The sequence below is a fragment of the Cryptomeria japonica genome, chromosome 5 (assembly GCF_030272615.1).
Source record: "Cryptomeria japonica chromosome 5, Sugi_1.0, whole genome shotgun sequence".
In the NCBI taxonomy this organism is placed as follows: domain Eukaryota; kingdom Viridiplantae; phylum Streptophyta; class Pinopsida; order Cupressales; family Cupressaceae; genus Cryptomeria; species Cryptomeria japonica.
The window spans coordinates 355,816,155-355,840,187 of record NC_081409.1 but is presented as its reverse complement, the minus strand read 5'-3'; the positions used below and the strand labels follow the sequence as shown (position 1 = coordinate 355,840,187).

Below are 24,033 nucleotides of genomic sequence, written 5' to 3'. Positions count from 1 at the left end.
GGGGGCTAAGCCCATTATGATCACACCCTATCGTCATCCAAAGAAACACAAGGATGAGATAGAGAAAGCCATCAAGGAGTTGTTGGAGATGGGGCACATTAGGCCAAGCAAAAGCCCTTTTGCTTCAGCAGTTGTTTTGGTTAAGAAGAAAGATGGAACAATGCGCATGTGCATTGACTACAGGGCCTTGAACAAGAAAACCATTAAGAACAGGTACCCCATTCCGAGGATAGATGAGCTGATAGATGAGCTACATGGGGCATGTGTCTTCACAAAGATAGATTTGAGGTCAGGGTATCATCAGATCAGTATGAGGGCAGAGGACATTGAGAAGATAGCTTTTCGGTGTCACTATGGTCATTTCGAGTTTTTGGTTATGCCATTTGGGCTAACCAATGCTCCTGCTACTTTTTAGAGTTGCATGAACCAGGTGTTTAGGGGGCAATTGAGGAGATACGTTTTGATTTTCTTTGCAGATATTTTGGTCTTTAGCAAATCATGGGAGGAGCATTTGCAACATCTTGGGGAGGTACTATCTACTTTGGAGAGAGAGTCCCTATATGCCAAGGAGTCTAAGTGTGAGTTCGGGATGACAGAGCTTTTGTACCTTGGTCATATTATCAATGCAAAGGGAGTTCGGGTTGACCCTGAAAAGATTAGAGCTATTGTTGATTGGCCCACGCCTATGAACCTTACTCAGCTTAAGGGGTTCTTTGGCTTATGTGGTTTTTATAGGAGGTTTGTTAAGTGGTTTTCTCAGACAGCTACTCCCTTGATAGATCTTACTAAGAAGGGGGCCTTCATGTGGAACGAGGCAGCACAGAGGTGTTTTGAGCATTTCAAGCAGGTGATGTCTTCATGTCTAGTTCTAGCTCTACCAGACTTCACGAAGCCTTTTGAGCTTCATTGTGATGCATCAGGTGATGGGATTGGAGTAGTATTGATGCAGGAGAAGCACCCCATCGCTTTTGAGAGTAGGAAGCTCCGAGGTGTGGAGAGGAGCTATTCTATTTATGATCGTGAGATGTTGGCCATCATGCATGCCTTGGCCAAATTCCGATCCTACTTGGTTGGAGGGAAGTTTGTGATCAAGACGGATCACAACAGCATAAAGTATTTCATGAGCCTACGAGACTTGAATGACAGGCAGCAGAAGTGGATCACTAAATTGCAGGCTTATGACTTTGACATTGAGTTTGTCAAAGGGAAGAAGAATGTAGTAGCTGATGCCTTATCCAGAAGACCTCACATTTGTGCTCTTGCAGAGATTACAAGAGATTGAAGGGATAAGATTATAGCAGAGTATGTCGGAGATACTTGGGCTTCTGGTTTGATTTCAAGTACTATACAAGATGATCGCTATGAAGTGATAGATGGATTGATCAGATTTCAGGACAGGGTTTACTTGATTCCATCATCACAGTTGAGAGAAGCGATACTTAGGGCATTTCATGATGCGCCTACAACTGGGCATCCGGGGGTCTTCAAGACCTACAGGCAGATCCGAGAGCGGTTCTCATGGAGAGGGCTCAAGGATGATGTTCAGAGGTATGTTAGGGAGTGTGTAGTTTGTCAGCAGAATAAGGGAGAGCACACGTTCCCTGCAGGTTTACTACAGCCCTTGCCCATTCCGGACAAGAAATGGGAAAGTATTTCAATGGACTTTATCACTGGGTTACCACGAGTGCAAGGGAGAGATTGCATCTATGTGGTGGTAGACCGCTTAACGAAGTTCACTCACTTCTTTGCTATTCTGTCCACTTACACAGCAGCACAGGTGGCAGATCTTTTCTTCAGAGAGATATTCAGGTTACATGGGCTGCCTAGATTCATTGTCAGTGATCGAGATAGTAAATTTATGAGTATTTTCTGGCAAGAGTTGTTTAGGTTGTGTGGCATAGATCTTACACCCAGCACTAGTTATCATCCGCAGACAGATGGGCAGATAGAGATTGTGAATAAATGGGTGGAGGGATATTTGAGGAACTATGTGACTACACAGCAAAGGGCTTGGGTTAGATGGTTGCATATGGGAGAGTACTGTTACAATACTGCATATCATATGTCCATCAGGATGACACCCTTCATGGCACTTTATGGTTATGAAGCACCAAGCTTCATGGATTTGGTTTTGGGGGACAGCAAGGTGCCCAAAGCCAAAGACTTATTGCAGGATAGTCAGGATATCTTGAGAGTGCTCAAGGAGAACGTACAGCGGGCTCAGAATCAGCAGAAGTTGTATGCTGATCAGCACAGGGTAGAACGCAGTTTTGAGGTAGGGGATATGGTGTACTTGAGGCTACAGCCATATAGGCAATCATCGCTCAAGAGGAGCGGAGCAGAGAAGCTGAAGCCTAGATTTTATGGTCCCTACAGGGTGATTCGCAGAGTGGGCAAAGTCGCCTATGAGCTTGAGCTTCCAGAGGGCAGTCAGGTACACAATGTATTTCATGTGTCTAGGCTTAAGAAAGCTATTGGTTAGAGTGTAGTACCTTCTGCAGATTTACCCCCTTTGGATGAGGAGGGGAAGCTCATGTTAGTACCTGAGGCTATTCTAGACACCAGAGAGAGGAAACTCAGAAATAGGATAGTGAAGGAGTATTTGGTCAGATGGAGAGATCTGCAGGAGGAAGATGCTACATGGGAGAATGAGCAGGTGATACAGCAGGCTGGACTGAGATTGCTTGAGGACAAGCAATTTCAAGGGGGGCGGACTGTAATGTCCCCACTTTAGCAGTTGACCAAGCATATGTGCGTTAGCCTAGCTCTACATGGTCCCGAGGGCTAACGAAGGGTTTAAAGGGATCCTGGAGTGTTTTGGCCTAGTCATTTCCATTTTAGGCCAAAACGGAGTTGATTTACATAGCTTCAGGCATACTTACTATTTTTAGTAAGTCAACAGGACACAACGGAGGCTAGTTTTGGTGATTGGATTTGATACTCCTTGGTGAGAGCTTTCTGACGAGTTATCAGTCGCGCTATTTGGAGTCCGATTGCTAGTATATTTTAATGCCTGAAGTGTTATTAAAGTAACATTTAATTTAATTGTAAAATATTAAAGTGTTACTTTAATATTTATTTTATGGGGATGTGTGCAAATCAAAGGGACATCCAAGGGAGACACAAGTGAATATTTTAATATGTTTTATATTGCACATGTTTTATCCCACATTGCTTAAGTGAGTTGGGTCAACCCTTGGAGAAAGAATGAAAGGAAGCTTTTGTGGCTTCATTCAGCAGGTTGAATTTGAGAAGAAATTGATGTGTGAGTTGCAGATCCGTTCTTGGCATTAGAGGACGTCTATCCTCTCGTGTGACATTCTAGACGTCATTCCCTTGGGGTTTGGCCTTTGGAATCCATTGCTTTTAGCTTCATTAACAGGCAGATAGGTGCATTCTGGGTGCATTTCCAGCTACAAGCAGCAACACTATTCACGTGGGCACTATTCACGTGACACTATTCATATCATTGTAGCAGCAAGATTGGAAAACATTTGATGGAGCATTATGTCAAAATTGCTGGAGTATTTAGTGAGTTGAAAAATTTGCTATGTATTTGATTAATTCTGAAAATAATATCATATCAGCAGTAGTTCAATTTCCAGTTTGCATATTATTGTAGTTTCATTCTTGTTCATATTCTGTGATTTCAATTCCATGTAAAACAAACCAACATTTCATTTCCGGAGCCATAAGGGAATTTAAAACATTAAACGGAGAAATAAGGAGTTGGATGCAAACTGTTTGATAAAATTCCTAGTAGCAGTTGGTATGGTTTTTGGGCATTCCGGGGTGTCCATTACATAGTTGCCTTACATGTAATTACAAAAGTGCAAGTAAAGACTTGACTTGCAAAAAGATTTTTAAATGTAACTTGTCAGAAGAAAAACTACAACTAAGAGATTACAATTCTTGAAAAATACAACTTAATGTTGAAAAACATTTAAGCTGCAGAGTGCGAAGATATGAATCCTTTGAACTTCTAAATGATCATTTGCAGCTCATCAGGATCCGGTTCATGGGTGTTCTTGGCCACGATCATGGTTTTCATGATAACATCGCTGCAACAAAGGATTGTGGCATTATTTCTCTCAAAGGAAGACTGAATTTCCCGCAAGTAACCTTGATAAGTCACTAAGGCTTGAATGGATGCTGCTGAAAATGGTTCACTTTTCCACTCTTGACGGATCTTCAACTGTAGATCAGAAAGAACCTTTTCTTCTATCAACAATTCTCCATCATGACCCATGATGGTGCAAGAAGCTTTCTGACAATGAGAGACCATATCCTGAAAAACTTCCATTCGCAGCCTCATAGCGATCATACCAGTGTTAGTGCATCGGATCCCATCAGAACTCCGCAGTTAAGCGAAGTTAAGGAAGATCATATTAAAATTTTGTAATGATCTCATAGACTTTCACCAGGCTCTTACTAAGATCACATTCCTATAATCCTAATGGCAACCGAAGTTAGGTTTGAAGATAGATTAGATGGAGCATCAAATTTTGTATCTTGGAAATTCAGGATCATGCTTGTTTTGAAAGAAAATAAAATTGACTCCCATGTCAAAAGTGAAGTTCCTGAACCCTCTGATGATACAAAGAAAATTCAGTGGAGCAAGGATAGTGAGAAGGCCCTTAAGATAATTATGGATTTAGTAAGAGACCACATTGTACCAATTATTTCTAAATATGAGACGGCCTTTCAGATGTTCAAAGCACTAGCTGACATTTATAAAATCAACAACACTAGCAGGGCTCTCACCCTAAAGAATCAACTACACCATATAAAGATGAATAAAGGAGAAACAGTTACATCCTATTTCTTGAGTATCACTAAGCTTAGGGATCAACTATCCACTATTGGACATCTAGTAGACAACAAAGAACTTGCTATGATGGCCCTAAATGGACTTCCTACCTCATGGGAATCATTCGTTCAAGGAATCAGTGCTCGTTCTAAATTTCCTAAGTTTGATAGATTGAAAACCGATTGCATTCAAGAGGAATCGCGGCTTGTCACAAGAGGAATAAAACAAAACAATGGTAATGAAGACATTCAAGTTCTAAACTCTAATTCCCACAAGAAAGGAAAGAAAAAGAACTTTAAGAGAAAAAGGGACAACAACTCAAATGGGAAGAGGTCTTCAAAGAAGAAGAGAGACATTTCTGAAGTACAATGTTTCAGATGTGACCAATATGGGCACTATGCAATGAAGTGTCCAGACAGGATCAAACAACAAGCTTCAATGGCAGAAATTAAGAAAGGGAGTAATTCCGAGAAGCTAGTCTTCTAGTCAGCCCTCTCTAGTCAAGTCACCTCCAATTTCAACACATGGGTGACTGATAGCGGAGCATCTCGACACATCACTGGATTTTGTGAGCACCTAGATACACTTGTGGAAAGTTCAAATGAAGAAGTGACAATTGGTGATGACTCAAATTATCCAATTATGGGAATAGGAACCTGCAATATCAACCTAAAGCCAGGCATATCCCTACAGCTGACTGGAGTTCTATTTGTACCTGGTATAAAGAGAAACCTTGTCTCAGTTTCTGCACTTGAAGATAAGAGTTACAGATTATCCTTTATGGAAGGAAAGGTACTTGCTTGGCCAAAGAACTCCACCATCAAGAAATCCCACACCATTGGAGTAAGACAAGGGAGCCTCTACAGACTTTGCACCACTCCACCTCTAGCCTTGATTCATGAGACTCCAAATTCGAATGAACTTTGGCACAGAAGATTAGGGCACCTTCATTTCCATGCCCTACCTAAGATAGAGAAGATGGTGATCGGCTTACCCAAGCTAAGTCAAAAATCTAAGGGACACTGCAAAGGGTGTTCCTTGGGAAAGAATAGTAAAGGGTCTTTTAATTCTAGCAATAGTAAATCCAAAAATGTATTAGAATTAGTTCATTCTGATTTATGTGAACCCATGTCTATACCCTCATTAGGGGGATTTTTATATTATGTAATATTTGTAGATGATTATTCTAGGAAGGCCTGGATATATTTTCTGAGGTACAAAGACTCTGAAGAAATCCTTTCTAAATTTAAGGAATTCAAAGCTCTTGCAAAAAATATGATAGGTAAGAAAATCATAACGTTAAGAACAAACAATGGGGGGGAATACACTTCTGATATGTTTAAAGATTATTGTATAAATGTTGGGATTAAGAGGGAGTTAACTGTACCTTATAACCCACAACAAAATGGGGTAGCTGAAAGAAAGAATAGGACTATAGTAGAAGCTGCTAGGGCTATGTTGTTTGACCAAAATATAGAAACCTCATTTTGGGCTGAAGCATCTAGGACAGCTGTGTACATTCAAAATAGATGTCCTCATTCTCTTCTCGACAATAAAACCCCTAAAGAAGCCTTTACTGGCAACAAACCTGACATAAGTCATTTCCGGATCTTTGGGTGTCCAGTCTATATTCATGTCCCCAAAGAAAAGAGGTCAAAGTTAGAACCTTCTAGAAAGAAAGGAGTATTTGTTGGGTACAGTGAAACCTCTAAAGCCTACAGAATATACATAACTGGTCAAAGACAAATTGAACTAAGCAAAGATGTCATCTTTGAGGATGTTGGTTGAAAATTTTGTACACTTAGGGGAAATATACAAAATTGTGGTTTCAACCACAGCACACGAGTAAAAACTCTCCTAATTAAGGGAAGGCTCCCCCTATCTAACTAAAACTGAAATAAAAATAGGATGGGACAGCAGTCTTCCTTCTTTATTCAAGAAAGACAATATCCTTTTCTCTTCACAGAAAAGGATAGCGATTGAATATGAACAGCAGTAATTACTTTCAAGTGAAATGAGAGAAAGGAAATGAAGTTTCTTGAAAGCGCAAAGACTTCCGTCACTTCCTTCGGGACGGGACAGCAATATCAAGCTCAAAGACTTGACTATTGGAAGTCCTATCTACCCTTTGCTATACTAAAATTTACAATGAATAAAAGATAACAGCTCAAAGACTGGAATAATCTATTCTTTCAACATAAAGACAAGAAATAATGCGAGCTCAAAGACTTGCTGCTATTTCTTATCAAACAATAATTTTCCTCAAGAATGGACGCAAGCTCAAAGACTTGCTGTTCCTTCAAGAGAGTTTCCTATTCTAATTTATCTTCTCTACTTGCAGCTCAAAGACTTCAAATCAGATTGGACTAAGCTCCTTTAGAAACACTTTGCATAGAAGAAATAAAAAGATTCAAACTCAAACATGTAGCTCAAAGACTCAAAACTTGAGTAATCCTTCTTTATTATTCTTCCAAAACCTTCAATTCACATTCATAAGCTCAAAGACTTCTTGCTGTAAATTTGGTAGAGTTTTTGCTTGCTTTCCAAAAAGATAAAAATTACAATGGACCTCTCAAGTATTTATAGAATAGGAGCCTTGAGAAAAAGGTGGGAGGATCCTAACTAACTTGAGAGATTCTCTCAACCACCAAGACTTATTCAATAAATAACTGAGACTTCATTAACTAACTAAGAGTTACTCTAACTAACTAAGACTTATTCCAACTACAGTCCTAATCGGACACAACTTGTTGTTAACTTACATGTAATTACAAAAGTACAAGTAATGTGTAACTTGCATTTTACATAAACTACTTTTACATGTATCTTGTTAAAACAAAATTACAACTAAGAAATTACAAAAAGAGAGAAGATTCAACTAAGTGCTGAAAAACACTTAAGTTGAATTTTGTGAAGACATGAATCCTTGAAACTTCAGGATGCTTGCTTGTAGTTCCTCGGGATTCGGTTCATGAGTGTTCTTAGCAACTACCATAGTCTTCACAATAGTGTCGTGGCAGCGGAGAAGCGCGGAATTGTCTTTATCCAAGATGGACTGAATCTCATGCAAGAAGGCTTGGTGTTTCATCAATGTTTGAATTGAAACTGCTGAGAATTGTTCACTTCTCCATTCACTGTGAATCCTCATCTGTAAATCTGCAAGAACCTCTTCTTCTGGAATTAGCTCTCCATCCTGACTTATTATGTTGCAAGAGACCCTTTCACAATGTGAAACAATACCTTGATAAATTTCATCCCGGAATTTCCTTGCATCGCTGATCTCTTCGATGAGGGATTTAAGAACAAGAGTTTTATTTTCCATGAGTTCCTCGAATTCCAAGTACATGACCCTGGAAGAAATGATGGCGTGATCTTGCAGGATATTGAGCTGTTGTTGGGGCATGGTACGCCAAATTGCCAGACTTTTCTCAACACTTTCCAGATTCTTTTTGAAAGTGTTAGAAGTCTGATCCAATTTCTCCTTAATGGTTTCCAGCTTAGACATTATTTGAAAAATGTCTTTTATAACTTGCACGCATTGATCATGAAGCTGATCAACCCAGGAATCCAGTGCTTGTACTTTCTGAGCAGCTCTTTCCACTCCACGAATCGATTCTTGGGAACCAGAAGAACCAATAGAGTTACTCCCTTCGGCAGCAGGTTTTGTGATTTTATGGATGGCTGTCATGAGCTGTCGATTTTCTTCTTCTAGCTTGTTTTTCTTAGCAAGAAGATCGTCACATCTTTGCACTAGTGAAGCAACAGAAAACTGGGCATCATGTTTAATAACCTCATGTGTTTGCTTGCCCAATTCTACCTTTGTAACCCTATAATCAGCAGCTGACATTTCCTCAAGTGGTTTATCCGCAATAGGTTCCACAATTTCAGCTACCTTCATCTTGTTGCTATCAACAGTTACCCTGGAAATAGTCTTCGCCTTCTTAGCAACTTTGGATCTGGACTGTTTGAGTTGCTGGTAGTCGAAGGCATCAGGTGAGATCTCTTGCTTCTTTCTTTTCGGGGTGAAAGAACTAAGCCATGGAGGCAAAGTCATCAACTCACTTCCTGTAGCAGCTGTAGGCAAAGGAGAAGCAGTTTCTGTTTGAATCACTGTGGTCACCCTGGGAGGAATATCTGTTTGAATAGCAACTATGTTTTGCTCAGTTACCAACGGACATGAAGATTGCCTCATGAACTCTTCAAAACCAGAAGTGGAAGTGTCAATTTCTGATAACTGAATGCAAATGGGAATATCTTCAGGAACTTTCAACATACTTTCTCGCTGTTGATCAGGAGAAGGCTCGTATGCTGAAATTGGAACTGCATTCTGAGGAGACTCATCAATGAGCAAATCAGGAGGAGAAAGAGGCGTCTCAATGGAAACTGGAGGAATGACCTCGTGAGGCGTGTCTAGAACTGGAGACCTAGGCGCATCATCAGATTGCTGCCCCTCTTCTGGATTATCCAGATCAACCACCTGAACATGGAACCGCGATTTCTCCTTCCCACGAGTAGTTGTTTCTTCAGGTGGAAGCACTACTGCACGACTAACTCGTAATTTGATCCTTGTGCTTGAAGATGAAGCACCCTCCTTATTATCAATCTGGATCTCAGACTTCCGTCCAAGAGGCCCTGTAGAATCATCTTCCTTCCCAACCTTGATTTTGATAAGTCTAACAGCATTGCTTTTCAACCATGCGTTAGTGTTGGCCAAGATGGGCTGAAATCTGTCAAGAATGGAGACGCACTCTTTATGTGACCATTGAATCAAAGGAAGTGGAGCTTCCTCAACCCTCCGTGAAATGTATTCAGGATCAAGTATACGCCCGTCATCAATCATCCCTTGTGGGATATCTGCCAAGTTCAAGTCAACAATTTGCTCAACAGTGAGCCTGCAGTAATCCATCTTCAGGACTTCAGCTTCTGTGCAGAGATCTGCCCAGATGTCTTCAATGCGATGAACATGTACAAAGGATTTCTTGATCTTTTCCTTCATACCTCTATAATCAAAATCAGCCCTAGGTTTGAACCTCTTAAGCTTGATTTCCTGCAATTCAACCTCCATGGCCTTAGCCTTCACAGATGTGACAAGGGAGTATCGACCAATTTTCAATGGATTTGTGCTGGAGATTCCCATTCCGACCTTGTGTCTAGCAGACTGAAGAGTATGAACAGCCATAATCTGTCTTCCCAACTCCATAAGAATTATCCTATCGGTCGGGTATCTTGGAAGCATGTATGGTTGTCCATCATAGCACCCAATCCTCATGTAGGTGAAGGTGGGAAATTGCAGGAATAAACAGCCATACTCAGATACCTTGACCCATGCTTCATCTGACACTCGTTTATTTCGGAGATCCATGTCAAACTGACACATAAAATATCCAAAGAATGCGTCTTGGACTCTTCTGAAATGTAGTCTGCTAGGTTTCAAGGGCAGCTGGTCATAATATTCCCAAACTGGTATGAGCGAGCGATCACCCTTGGTAGAAAGACCTGGAAAGTGTCTAAGTGATGCTGCTAAATATACCAAATAAGAATTCATAAAGAAGGTCATAGTGGTAGGAACTGCTGCAAGTTGTTCGCACAAAGCATCGCTGATGATTTCACCCCATGAAATGTGATGCGACTGCCGTATGAACATGATGAATTGATACATCCATGGCTCAAAGACATTAGAGTGCTCAAGGCCTATCATTCTGCTGAGAAGAGTGATGGTGTCTCCTATCTCCCACTTGAAATCACAACGGTACAACTTTGCCCATCTTGAGAAGGAAGGATGTGGCTCATGAATCCACTTATTGATGTGGCGCTTGCAATCTTTTTCTCTTTTCACATAATACTCTGCTGCACTTTCTTTGGTGATTTCCATATAAACAGGTGCAGGAGGTATTTTGAAGACCTTCTCGATCGTATCCGCATCAAGACGAATTATGGCTTCACCATCATCATTTTTTATGACTCTTGACTCTTTGTCAAAATGATGGGCGCATGCAAGAATAAATTCAAGTTCGAGGGCAGCCACTGGGAAAGAAGACGCATGATGGATATGGCTGTCCAACAGCCGCTGCAAGTTGTTATCCTGTGGATCTTCTACCCTGTGAATGAATTCCGCCATATCAACGTGCCCTATTTCTGTATCCCTGATACGATCCAATGGAGAAGATACCTGGGAAGGTGCAATCTCATTCTGGTATTTGTCATATTTGTATTTCATTTTCTTTGGAGTTGGCGATGCCGGCAAATCTGACATTGATTTCGAACCTGGAATGCTGTGATGAAGACTTAAAAGGGTTAAGGCCACATCATAATCAGCTGCAAATGTCATTTTTTCTTTTTTCAAATGGGTAAAACTTTGATCTCTGAATTTCACGGTTTTGTGAGAAGAAGAGGGAAGACATGTAGAAATGGGAAAATCTTGACTTTGACCAATTTCGGATCTTGGGGGAATTTTCGTAAGTATACAAGTTGGAAAGTACATACATGCAATCGGGATTTTAAAACCCGAATACAAGTATACTTGTAAATTCGAAAATGGAGAAACGGATGGAAAATGGGGTTTTGACTTGCGAGAAATGATGGAAATGAAAAGTGCGGATATGGGGAACGTGGATGGATAGAAATGGGAATATCCGGGATAGTCATTTTCATGAAAATGGGAAGATCTTTTCAACATGTAATCCGGTTTTCAAAATCCGAATTTGCAAGAGAGAGGTATTTCACATTTTTCAAGCTTGGAAATTTAACCAAAAATGATTAATTTTCTCAACCGTAAGGGAAGAACAAGAATTTCCAGCGAACTTGCAATCGAGATTAAAAATCTCGAATACAAGTTAAGATTGAATTTCGAGAAGAATAGTGCAATTTAACAATTGCATTTTAGAGGGAAGATTTGTTTCATGAAAACCAATTTTAAGGGAAGAACAACACATGCGAAGAACGTAACAAGAAACGAAAAAAGAAGAAGACATGAAAATAATAAAAAGAAGAGAAGAAAGGAAGAACATACCTTGATTGGAAAATCAAAATGCTTCTCCAACAATGCAATACTTCTTGAGATGAAGAAGCAAAACTGAACTATTAAACCCTTATCACGTTTTTGTGAAAATGCCCCCAAAAATGGCAGCAATCTTAAACTTGCAAGAGTAAAATGCCAATGAAAGTGTTCCTTCCGGGTTTGTTGAAGCAAAACGATCAAGGTATTTGCTGGAATAATAACACCAAAGGTGTTTGAAGAGATATTAATGCCAAAGTATTAAACACGCAGCCAAGAGAGAGTCACGTTTTTGTTAAAACGTGGCATTTATCGCATATTGCACATTCAATGCACCATTAAATGGTGCGAAACCTTTCTTACCCTCCATGCCTTAGGAAGAAAGGCCAAAACGATTTAGGAGTGTGGGCAACATTGAAGATTTAACCGCTCAAATCGTGGCATTCATGAGGCACGTTAAAAAAAAACGCAGTTGCTGTTTCTTAGGGTAAAAACCAGCGGATTTGTCTTTGAAATGGCATGATAGATGTCAAAAAATGCAAGAAGATAGGATGCAAACTCAAAACGCCCCCATCATCCAACGATTCATCCACGAATTTCGCCTTGAAAAAGTCCAAAATCGCTTCATTCTTGCATTTCGGGTTTTGAAAAATGAATGACAAGTTCGATTTTCTTCAAAAGGAAGCAAATCGGGTTTTAAACATAAAATGACAAGTTCGATTTTCTCCTTTTTCCTTTTCATGCTCAAAATCGGGTTTTAAATATAAAACAACAAGTTTAAAATTTCACTTTTTCACTCATTAAGCCAAAATCGGGTTTTTTTGGACAAATGACAAGTTTAAAAATTGTCAAAAATGAACTTTATGCTAAAATCGGGTTTTGAAAGACAAACTGCAAGTTTAAAATTCCTTGTAAGGGGGAAATAAAATCCCTACAACAAGTATTAAACACTTGCACACAAGTAATGGGTATTTAAAATCCCTATTACATGTAAAACCCATTAAAGTAGGGGTTTTTTGGACAAACTGCATGTTTACTTGCAGATGAGCTAAAAAACCCCTATTTTAACTAAAAATGACCAAAAAACAATAAAAAGATAAAAACATTAAATGGGAAACTTAAAATAAATTACAACTGACATATTTGAAATAAAAAAATGCACATGTAAGTGATCAAAAATTCCCCTACAAAGACCACAACAATGAATATCATTAAAACTTGCAGTTTGAAGAAAATTCTCCACCTGCAGTCTGGGTTTTAAAACCCGAATTTGAAGGAAAGGCATAGCAAACGAACTCAGAATTAGACGAAATTCGAAACGTAGTTCGAGAACGGACTGAGGATTAAGCCAGTCCAAGGATTAGTCATAATTCTGCCTCGGGAAGCATGCCATAGAGTAATAATTTTTATTTTTTCATAAAAATTTCCTCGTAGTGGTCCTTCATTTTTGGAAACAAAAATGAGGACAACAGAGGAAGACATAGCAATCAGGTTGTCCAAAAGCTCTAATGAATTAGAACACCAAGATCCTCCTACAAGCTTGGATGAGGATTTCACCCCTGAGATTCAGAGGGAGACCCCTGAAGATGCTAAGCATGAAGTTCAAGGCTTACCTTTAGAAAAAAATTATCCCGAAACTAGGAAGAGACCACTTTGGGCTAAAAAGATGCTTCAAGAAGCTGAAAATTATGCTGCTCCAAAGGGGCCCTTCAGAGAAAGTAAGAGACCTAACCTATTTTCTAGTTATACTACCTTGATGAGTGAGATCATTGATACAAAACGTTCCTGTGTTGGAGATGCGCTCAAGCATCAAGTTTGGAAAGATGCTATGTCAGAAGAGTATCAATCAATTCTGAAAAATGATGTCTGGGATATTGTGCCTACGCCTAAAGGCAAATCTGTGGTATCTTCTAAATGTCTCTTCAAAATCAAACTTGCAGCAGATGGCAGCATTGAGAAGCACAAAGCAAGGTTTGTTGCCAGAGGTTTCTCATAAAAAGAAGGTATTGACCATGAAGAGACATTTGCTCCTGTTGCCAAATACACTTTTGTCCGAGTAGTTTTGGCTATTGCATCATCTAAAGGATGGAAAGTCCATCAAATGGATGTCAAGACTGCTTTTCTGAATGGTAAGATTGAAGAAGAAGTTTATTTGGAGCAACCTGAAGGTTTTGTGATTCATAAGGCTGAATCACATGTCTGCAGATTAAAGAAAGCTCTTTATGGACTGAAACAGGCCCCCAGAGCATGGTATGAAAGAATTGATCACTATCTCTTGGAGTCAAGGTTTTCCAAGAATGAAGCAGATCCAAATCTCTACTACAAGGTAATCAATGGTGAATTATTAATTCTTATTCTTTATGTTGATGATCTACTAATCACAGGAGCGGATAATTGTATTTCTCGATGTAAGAAAGAATTAGCCTCTGAGTTTGATATGAAAGATTTAGGAATTCTTCACTACTTCCTTGGATTGGAAGTTTGGCAGCAGGCAGATGGTATAATCCTTAATCAAGGAAAATACACCATTGATATACTCAAGAGATTTAGAATGTTGGATTGTAGATCCATGACCACACCTATGGAGACAAATCTGCACAAGCTAAAGGAAACAGCTGCAAAATCAGAGTTTGCAGATCCTACACTCTATAGACAGATTATAGGATCTCTGATGTATTTGGTAAACACAAGACCTAATATATGTTATGCTCTAAATGCACTAAGTCAATTCATGTGTGAACCCAAGGAAATACTTCTTGTTGCTGCAAAGCATATTCTGAGATATCTTTGAGGAACTATTGGTTTTGGTTTGAAATATATAGAACTTGACCTACATGAATTCACTGATTCTGATTGGGCTGGAAGCATAGTTGACAGGAAAAGCACATCAGGATGTTTCTTCAGTTTAGGATTAGGAATGATCTCATATATATGTAGAAAACAGTCTTCAATTGTTCAGAGTTCTACAGAAGCTGAATACATTGCAGCCTCCATGGGAGCAAGAGAAGTTGTATGGCTCTGGAAATTGCTTGTAGGACTGTTTGGTCAGCCCTTAAATCCTATTGTCATCTACTGTGACAATCAAAGTTGCATCAAGCTTTCAATGAATCCAGTATTTCATGACAGGTCTAAACACATTGAGATTCCTTATCAATATGTTCGAGATATGGTGGAAAGGAATGTGATCTGACTGAATTATATTAGTACAGGTGATCAGATTGCAGACATTCTTACCAAGCCTCTCTCCGGGATCAAGATTAAACACTTTAGAGATAAACTTGGTATGGTTGAAAATGTTATTTAATTTTGAGATAGACTCTCATTTATTCTGATATACTAATATATTTAAAGATGTTTAGTGTGTAAACTCTTTTATTTGTCATGTGTGTGACTCCATGACTGCATGGGCTTTCTGTGAACATTATTGAAGGGTGATGACTTTTCAATAATGAACACTTGTTTCAAATTGATATTGTAAGGTGACGATTTTACAATTATCAATTTAACTATCTTGATGGATATCATGTGACTTGATATCTGTGGACATATCATGATAGTATATATATCTCTGAGACATTATGGTAGATATCTATTGGTTGATATCATTAAATAAACCATAATTATGATAGAGATCTTCATGGTGAACATAATATTCGTGGGCATGCCATGAAATCATTATCAGTATGGTAGGCATCATGTGACTTGATGCCAGTGCACATACCTTACTTGATAACTATGAGTTATGGTGAGTATCATGAGACTTGATATTCATTGTTGAACCATATCTCTGAATATCACTATGGTGTGATATCTCTTCTCTTCACAATCAATGGATGAATTGTGATGTTTTCTCTAACATGAAATGTGTCCTCCCTAGTTAAGGGGGGGTGTTAATTTTGTAACGTCGGTTGTGTTATTTCATGCTTCTGATATATACATATTAATTTGTAATGTCCCCACTTTAGCAGTTGACCAAGCATATGTGTGTTAGCCTAGCTCTACATGGTCCCGAGGGCTAACGATGGGTTTAAAGGGATCCTGGAGTGTTTTGGCCTAGTCATTTCTAGTTCATGCCAAAACGGAGTTGATTTACTTAGTTTCAGGCATACTTACTATTTTTAGTAAGTCAACAGGACACAACGGAGGCTAGTTTTGGTGATTGGATTCGATACTCCTTGGTGAGAGCTTTCCGACGAGTTATCAGTCGCATTGTTCGGAGTCCAATTGCTAGTATATTTTAATGCCTGAAGTGTTATTAAAGTAACATTTAATTTAATTTTAAAATATTAAAGTGTTACTTTAATATTTATTTTATGGGGATGTGTGCAAATCAAAGGGGCATCCAAGGGAGACATAAGTGAATATTTTAATATGTTTTATATTGCACATGTTTTATCCCACATTGCTTAAGTGAGTTGGGTCGACCTTTGGAAAAAGAATAAAAGGAAGCTTTTGTGGCTTCATTCAGCATGTTGAATATGAGAAGAATTGGTATGTGTGAGTTGCAGATCCATTCTTGGCATTAGAGGACGTCTGTCCTCTCTTGTGACATTCTAGACGTCATTCCCTTGGGGTTTGGCCTTTGGAATCCATTGCTTTCAGCTTCATTAACAGGCAGATTGGGTGCATTCTGGGTGCATTTCCAGCTACAAGCAGCAACACTATTTGGGTGTATTTCCAGCTACAGGTGCAACACTATTCATGCTGGCACTATTCACGTGGTACTATTCACATGGGCACTATTCACATGACACTATTCACGTGGCACTATTCACATGGCACTATTCACGCGACACTATTCACATGGCACTATTCACGTGACACTATTCATGCAGCACTATTCATGTCATTGTAGTAGCAAGATTGAAAAACATTTGATGGAGCATTATTGCTGGAGTATTTAGTGAGTTGAAAAAATCTGCTATGTATTTGATTAATTCTAAAAATAATATCATATCAGCAGTAGTTCAATTTCCAGTTGCATATTATTGTAGTTTCCTTCTTGTTCATGTTATGTGATTTCAAATCTATGCAAAGACATAAAAACAAACAAGCATTTCATTTCCGAAGCCATAAGGGGTTTAAACATTAAACGGTGAAATAAGGAGTTGGCTGCAAACTGTTTGACCAAATTCCTATTAGCGACTGGTTTAGTTTTGGGGCATTCTAGGGTGTCCATTACATAATTTGAGTACATATGCTAATATATTAACTTGTAGTATATACGTTAACTAATGATAAATAAAACCAAAGTTAACTTATCGGGTTTGACCAACAGTTACACCGTTCATGATATCGGGTGGTAAAGCGATTCTCAAACAAGTTGCACTCCTTCCGATCGGGTAAGTAAACGGTGATTAGTTTATGTGCTATGGTGAGAGGTACGTAGGGAAGAGATGTGTCTTCCCACGTGGGAAGACATATCTCTTCACTATGTAACCACTCATCCACTTATATAGCATGCTTACATTGAGGAGGATGCAGACACCGAAATTGATAAGTGTGGTGCATCTTTAAAACACGCTATAGCAGATAAAATACAATTTTCAGATCATATCTCCATCTCTTCTATTTTTTATCACAATATTTTGAAAGAACTTAACATGGTATCAGAGCTAGGTCCAAGCTAGGAGCCCCAAGCACAAGAGAGGTGTGACTTAAGGGGGGGTGTAGGTGTTGGAAATAAACCACACCCAGACCGACGATGGACTGGTCCAAGAGGGGCCAGTAGCTCAGTGGTAGAGCACTCCAACAACGTATGGAAGGTCCTAGGTTCGAGTCCTAGCTGGTCCATGTCTCAACATGGTATCAGAGCCAGGTCCAAGCTAGGAGCCCCAAGCACACGAGAGGTGTGGCTTAAGGGGGGGTGTTGGTGTTGGAAATAAGCCACACCCGAACCGATGATGGACTGGTCCAAGAGGGACCAGTAGCTCAGTGGTAGAGCACTCCAACAGCATATGGAAGGTCCTAGGTTCGAGTCCTAGCTGGTCCATGTCTCAACATCACCATCATAGCTAATCTTCCTCGAGAGGGTTTTACTCCTCCAAAAGGCTAAGAAAAACTAAATTCAATCTCCAAACCCCAAGGGTTTCACCAGAGAGAAATAACATAATCAACATAATGCCAAATGAGCCCTTCAAATGCCTTATGTAACTTTCCCACCAAACTTCCAAAAAACTTAATTTAAAATTTTCTTTATTAATTTAAACTCCATTTTGGCTCCAAAAAAGACTTTCAATAAAATGATTAAAATTTGACAGGCAAGGTCCTTGTTTTATGCATCCAAGATTTAAAATACTTCATCCTAGTCCCAACAACCTATAACACTAAGGTGCATTTAAAATATTTTAATATAATTTAAGCATCCTTAGTAAAAAAAATTAAAATAGGCCATTAACACACCAATTTTGCAGGATCTATCAAAACACTTCGGAATAAAAAACTAATAGAATTGGAGTGATCCCGGTGATGATTAATGATAAATGAAGCCAACCAGGTGACTTACTATAAATAGATAGTCTCTCCAAGATTCTTGGAGAGCACACCAAAAGTTGGAAATCACCCCAAAAAGTGGCATATAAATCCTTCATACCACCTTAACTCACTAGAAACATCAACTAACCCCTTAGGCAAGACATACACCAACCTAGAAGATCAGGACCAACTACACTACAAGGGAACCTTGAAATGGTGACATTATAGTGAAATTTATGACGACATGGACTCCATGGTGGAGAAAAGAAGGATAATAATAGAAGCCAAGGAACATGACCCAATGAAAACATTTTTCACAATTGTTTAAGAGGTTATCATTGACCGTTGAAACAAGATGACCATCCCCTTACATCTCTTAGCATTTGCTTTGTCACCAAAGTATTATAGCAAAGAGATACTTTCGTCACCGAGGAGGGTGCAACCATATAGGGATGAGGATGTTACTACTGGCTACAAGGCTGCAATTAAAAAGATATTTTAAGATGAAAATATCCAAAGTATTGTCTTGAGCAACTTTGGCCACTTCATGGTGTTTCCACCCTTGGATACAAATATAGGAAAGATGCTCATGATTGGTGGTATCTACATTGTCAAGGCTCCATTTACTTGTAGCCTTTTGCAATTAAAATTCTCTCCCAAGTATGTATCTTTTTATTTTTTATTTTTCTCATTTTTTATTTGATGCTATTATCTTATATATTATATATTATAATAATTTAATAATTTATGTTTTGAATTTATATAATTAAATACTAGATGTTGCATGCATACTCAATAGGTTGCAAGTTCTTCAAGTAAGTGGAATAGGAGTAAATACTCCAACCACTCAGTCAAGCGCAACCATTTAGGTGCAAAAGAAGTAGAGGATTTAGTCTATTTACACTCCAACCTTCATCTCTTGTCACATAAGAGACCTGAATAAAATGAGAGTGTGACAAGGAATTGGGATCTAACCCTTGAGTTTGCTGATTTAGATGCTACAATTGTACAGTTTGTCAAAGTCTCTATAGATGAGGCAACTTATACACATGACATAGCTAGTGGGAGTGCCACTCCGATAGATTATGGTTCAAATGAAATTGAACCAAATTTTGACCTTCATACCTTTGATTAAGAAGAATATGAAGACATTGTATTTTCAACTTTCATTGTACGATGGCATCTTGAGACGAATATCTTCATTTTTGCAAATTATGAATATGATTATATGAGGTGTTTAAATATTCTATTTATTGGCAATTATGAGTATCATTGTTTTTTATAATTTATAATTTTGAATATATATATATAGGTAAACGCTCATCGTACCACTATATTGGGTTACAATACCCGTACTTGACAGAAACTTAGAAGTAAAGCAATGGAGAAGTGTACTCAACTCTATCACTGAAATCTGCTCTATTGTCTCCATGTTGGCAATAAGGGCCTATGCACTTCTTAATGCTTGCAGCACCATGTAGTAAATTGCCCTGATAATAGTGAATCCTCCTACCACAACAGTCAAAGACTTGGCACAAGACCTTCACAATCTAGACCCTATATTAATTAGACATTGGCAAGGACGAAATTTCTAAATTACAATATATCAAAGGTCCATCTATGTGCCAGCACTAAGACTCGTGGATGTACCACCACAAGGAACCATGCCATAGAGTTCGGTGAATCCACTAAGTTCAAACTTGATTCCAATTTACTGCTAGCTATGAATAAAACTATGCCTCAACATCTCCATGAAAGAAGCTCCTCACCATTCGTTGGGAAGAGAAATGTTGCAATGCCTACCATTTTGATGCTTAAACACAACTTAACATGACCTTGATCTAAGAATGCTAATTTCTATTGGCATTCCTCCCTCCTTCAGAATAATTGACAGCAAAGGCTAAAATAAAAAATTGTTGGGAAATAAACAAATTCAATACCAAAGATTGTGAAGATCAATATCTATCTAATAAACTAATCAAAGGATGAAATCAAGGCTTGGATAGCTACAACATGAAAATCTAAAACTCATATGCAAATATGAAAATTAAGTTGCCTTAATTGTGGAAAACCAAGATTAGATCCTTCTTCTTTATGATGCCAAAAATCAACTTGTTTATCATACTTAATAAACCTATCTTATGTGAATTTATAACAGCAATTCATAATAGTAACCCTTGCAGGAAAAAACTCCACCAAGAAGAGAGGCCAAGCTTGCATTATCAACAATAAATGTGACAATACAATCACTTCCATCCTCCTCTTTGCCTCCACCATAGTGGCACCTATGTGCACACGAACAACCTCCTTATGCCTCCCATCTATCCCTCGTTCCTACAGAGAAATTTACATTCAATGTTACTACATATTTTACACCCAAAAGGCTGAATTTATAGAATGGCAAGAGCCTTGGAATCCCTCCACAGAACTCAAAAGGACTTTGGTTTTGGCTTCAATACTTTCCCTCCAACTTAGACGCCTATTCTTGCAAGATAAACATTACATTAAATATAATAAATGACGGAATACCAAGAGACATATGTTGCCTCTTCCATACTCCCACTTGGAGAAGCTCAAAGGTCAGTCTTTTGTCCGCTTCCTAAGACATTAAATATCTTATACTAGTCGTCCATAAGGAGGGAAAATAATATTAAATAATTGTGTTCACAACCCAATTTTACTGTTGCTAGTAGAACCCTTCACCCCCTGTGAATGTATTACAAACAATGGTGAGAACTAAATGTTATAAATTATTTTTCCAATACGTTGTATTTTTACCAGTACTGATTTTTTATTAGGGGAACATAAACATTAGAAAATGTACATAAATTTTCTTGACTCTTTCCCCAAAAAAAATCAAGAATGAACAGATGAATACAGTAGTTTCCCTGCCTATGGGCAGGACTAATAAATAAAATTTAAATAGAGCGTAGATTCATGTTATCTTAAAACGCATTTGAACCCTATCTGTTTTCCATGCACGGAAGGTATATTTTTCTTTGTTATATGCCAGATACAATACTAAGAAACCTTTTTCTTTAAGACAAAATGCAGTTTAGCTTTAATTTACTTATGCAGAGTTAACATGGAATAAAATGAATAGAATTTAATGTCAGGGATATCAAATTGTTTTCTGAGCAGATGTTGGTTTATGAGTACATGCCAAACGGAACTCTACGTGAACATCTCTCCGGTAAATTGCTGCCACCCCACCATCTCCTGCTGTTGTTATACTTTTTATTAACATGCTTTAGCTTTAGATTTAAGCCAACATTGAGATAGTTTTTGTTCATCAACAGCAAGCTCAAAAAAGCCTCTAAACTTTGTCCAGCGCCTTCGTATTGCTTTGGGAGCAGCTAGAGGCATTCTTTATCTCCATACTGAGGCCAATCCTCCCATATTCCATCGTGACATAAAGGCAAGCAACATATTATTGGATCATAAATTTAATGCGAGGGTTGCAGATTTTGGCCTGTCAAAGCTTGCACCATTACCTGATCTTGAAGGTTCAGCTCCAGGTCATGTATCAACTGTAGTGAAGGGCACTCCGGTAAGACACAAGCTTTGAAATGCCATTTTTCTGCTATTAAGAAGTTTTTTGACCTTGGTAACATCATGCAGCATTGACATGTGCAGGGCTACCTCGATCCAGAATACTTCTTGACTCACAAGCTTACTGATAAGAGTGATGTTTACAGTTTTGGTGTGGTACTCCTTGAGCTTTTGACAGGCATGCAACCCATTCAACATGGAAAGAACATTGTCAGGGAGGTGTGTTGGTTTGTTGACAATGTTTTTGTTTACAGCATCCATTTTTTTTAATTCAAAGGATTGAGAGGGGTAGCTTGATATTGCTTTCTGGCCGTTGAGTATTCTTTCTTTTTAGTTTCTAATCGTTGTATTTCCGTGCACAGGTGAAAATGGCACATGAATCTGGAATGATTCTATCTGTGATCGATCAGAGGATGGGTTCATACCCTATAGAATGCTTGGAGCCATTTAACAATCTGGCATTATCCTGCTGCAAGAATGAAACAGATACACGCCCTTCCATGGCTGAGGTGGTCGACAAGCTTGAGAAGATCTTGCAGTTTACACCAAGACTAGACCCCACACCCATGCAGTCTGGTGAAATGGGTGCTTTCACAGAAAACGTACCCTTCTTAGTTGAGATGACAAGTCAAAATCCATATGTGTCTTCCAGTATTCTTGGAAGTGAACTTGTGAGTGGAACCATTCCTGAAATCGTACCACGCTAAGGCAGCATAGTTTTAGTTCACAATAAAGAAAATGGGTATACCTGTGATCATTATCTATCTCAAAAGGTGCTGTCAGCAAGAGATTGATGAAGCTAAGTACCCATCACACAGATATGTTGGGGAATGAATGTGAACACTTACTCCATATATTGATTAGGCTTCTTGTAAAAATTGCATACACCAGACCAATATTATTTCTGTGAATATCAAATTCCTAGTAGGAAAATAGAGCCTTGCCTAGAATCAGTAAGTACTTTGTGCTAATGTTATTGTTGTATCATTGTAAATTATAGTCCTGGATCCAATTTTATACAGGACCTTATGGGCCTGGCAGACTATAACTCCTGTATTTTTATTGTTTATATGACTATTTATTTTTTATAGTTCTGTATCATGTTTTATACAGGACTATATAACCCAGCAGACTTTTAAACTCCTGTATATTTATTTTACATATAAATATAGTTTTTTAAAAAATAATGGAAGAAGACAAATTTGAATTATATTTATATTTAAATGATCATGTAACTGATAGGTTGAGGTTCTTTATTTGAAATTTGAATTTCCATTTCTGGGTTAACCCAAATCTTGCGGACTGTATTTATTTACAATTTGAAATTGGCTACTCCTAGTATTTTGGCTTGTTATCTTATGCAGTTCAGATTTGGAAAATTTGTAAATTTATTTTCTTTTATATAAATTAACTTTTACTTTTATTCTAAAAAATATCTGTTAAGGAAAACACTACTGAAGCATTTGTTCAGTAAAGTGTATAAGAAAATTAGGCACTTTTTTGAGAACGTAAGCTATGTTCTCTTTACTATGGTGTTACTTTAGTTGATGCTACAATATTTTCTTCAAGATCAGACTAGTATATTTACAATATTGATGGAAATGAGAAAGCAAATGTGGATGCAATTGCAAGTTTTCAATAGTTGGAGAAAACTCAAAAGTCTTGGAAATATTTTACTTGTCTCGTAAGCATTAGTATTTAATGTATGATTGGAATGGACATTTTACTTATTGTTATAGAGAAAAATGAAAAAAATGATTCTTTATATTATAATGTTTATGGTATGATATTATTTTTATTTTTGTTATGATCTTTTTATCAGTTATAAGAATTATGCCATTGATTTTAGTGGGGAGGATTAGAATGAGTAGGCAAAGAGGAACTGACTTAGGTTTGCTGGTATGTTTTCTTTCAATTAGTAATTGTCGTCTTTTTATAGAAAAGTGTTTAATTATAATTAGGTGTGCAAGACTTGTAATAGAATGCAGCATTTGAGGAGGGAGAAAACTCCATTCTCACTAGTTGTGAGCCTATTGAAGGCAAAATCCTACCAACAAAGAGGTGGATAAAGTTGATGATTTCAAAGACAACAAATTATTTCTTGCTACTACTACTAAAAAAGATTTGTATTAATGAGTTTTAATAAGTATTCATAAGGAACCATTTCCTAGTCATCCACATTAGAGGCCTCAAAATTATATGA

At 38.1% G+C, this 24,033-nt stretch overlaps 1 protein-coding gene across 1 annotated transcript in view; it reads left to right on the top strand.

Moving 5' to 3' along the window:
- Positions 1–23,040, top strand: part of LOC131035817 (uncharacterized) — a 146,904-nt gene extending 123,864 nt beyond the window's left edge. The window contains exons 14-19 of the mRNA XM_057967544.2: positions 1,580–1,777; positions 2,003–2,366; positions 21,382–21,471; positions 21,578–21,828; positions 21,915–22,049; positions 22,193–23,040. Of these exons, the coding sequence (XP_057823527.2) occupies positions 1,580–1,777; positions 2,003–2,366; positions 21,382–21,471; positions 21,578–21,828; positions 21,915–22,049; positions 22,193–22,537 (1,383 nt within the window). The 3' untranslated portion in view covers positions 22,538–23,040. The remainder of the gene's footprint in view (positions 1–1,579; positions 1,778–2,002; positions 2,367–21,381; positions 21,472–21,577; positions 21,829–21,914; positions 22,050–22,192) is intronic.
- Positions 23,041–24,033: the final 993 nt, after the last annotated feature.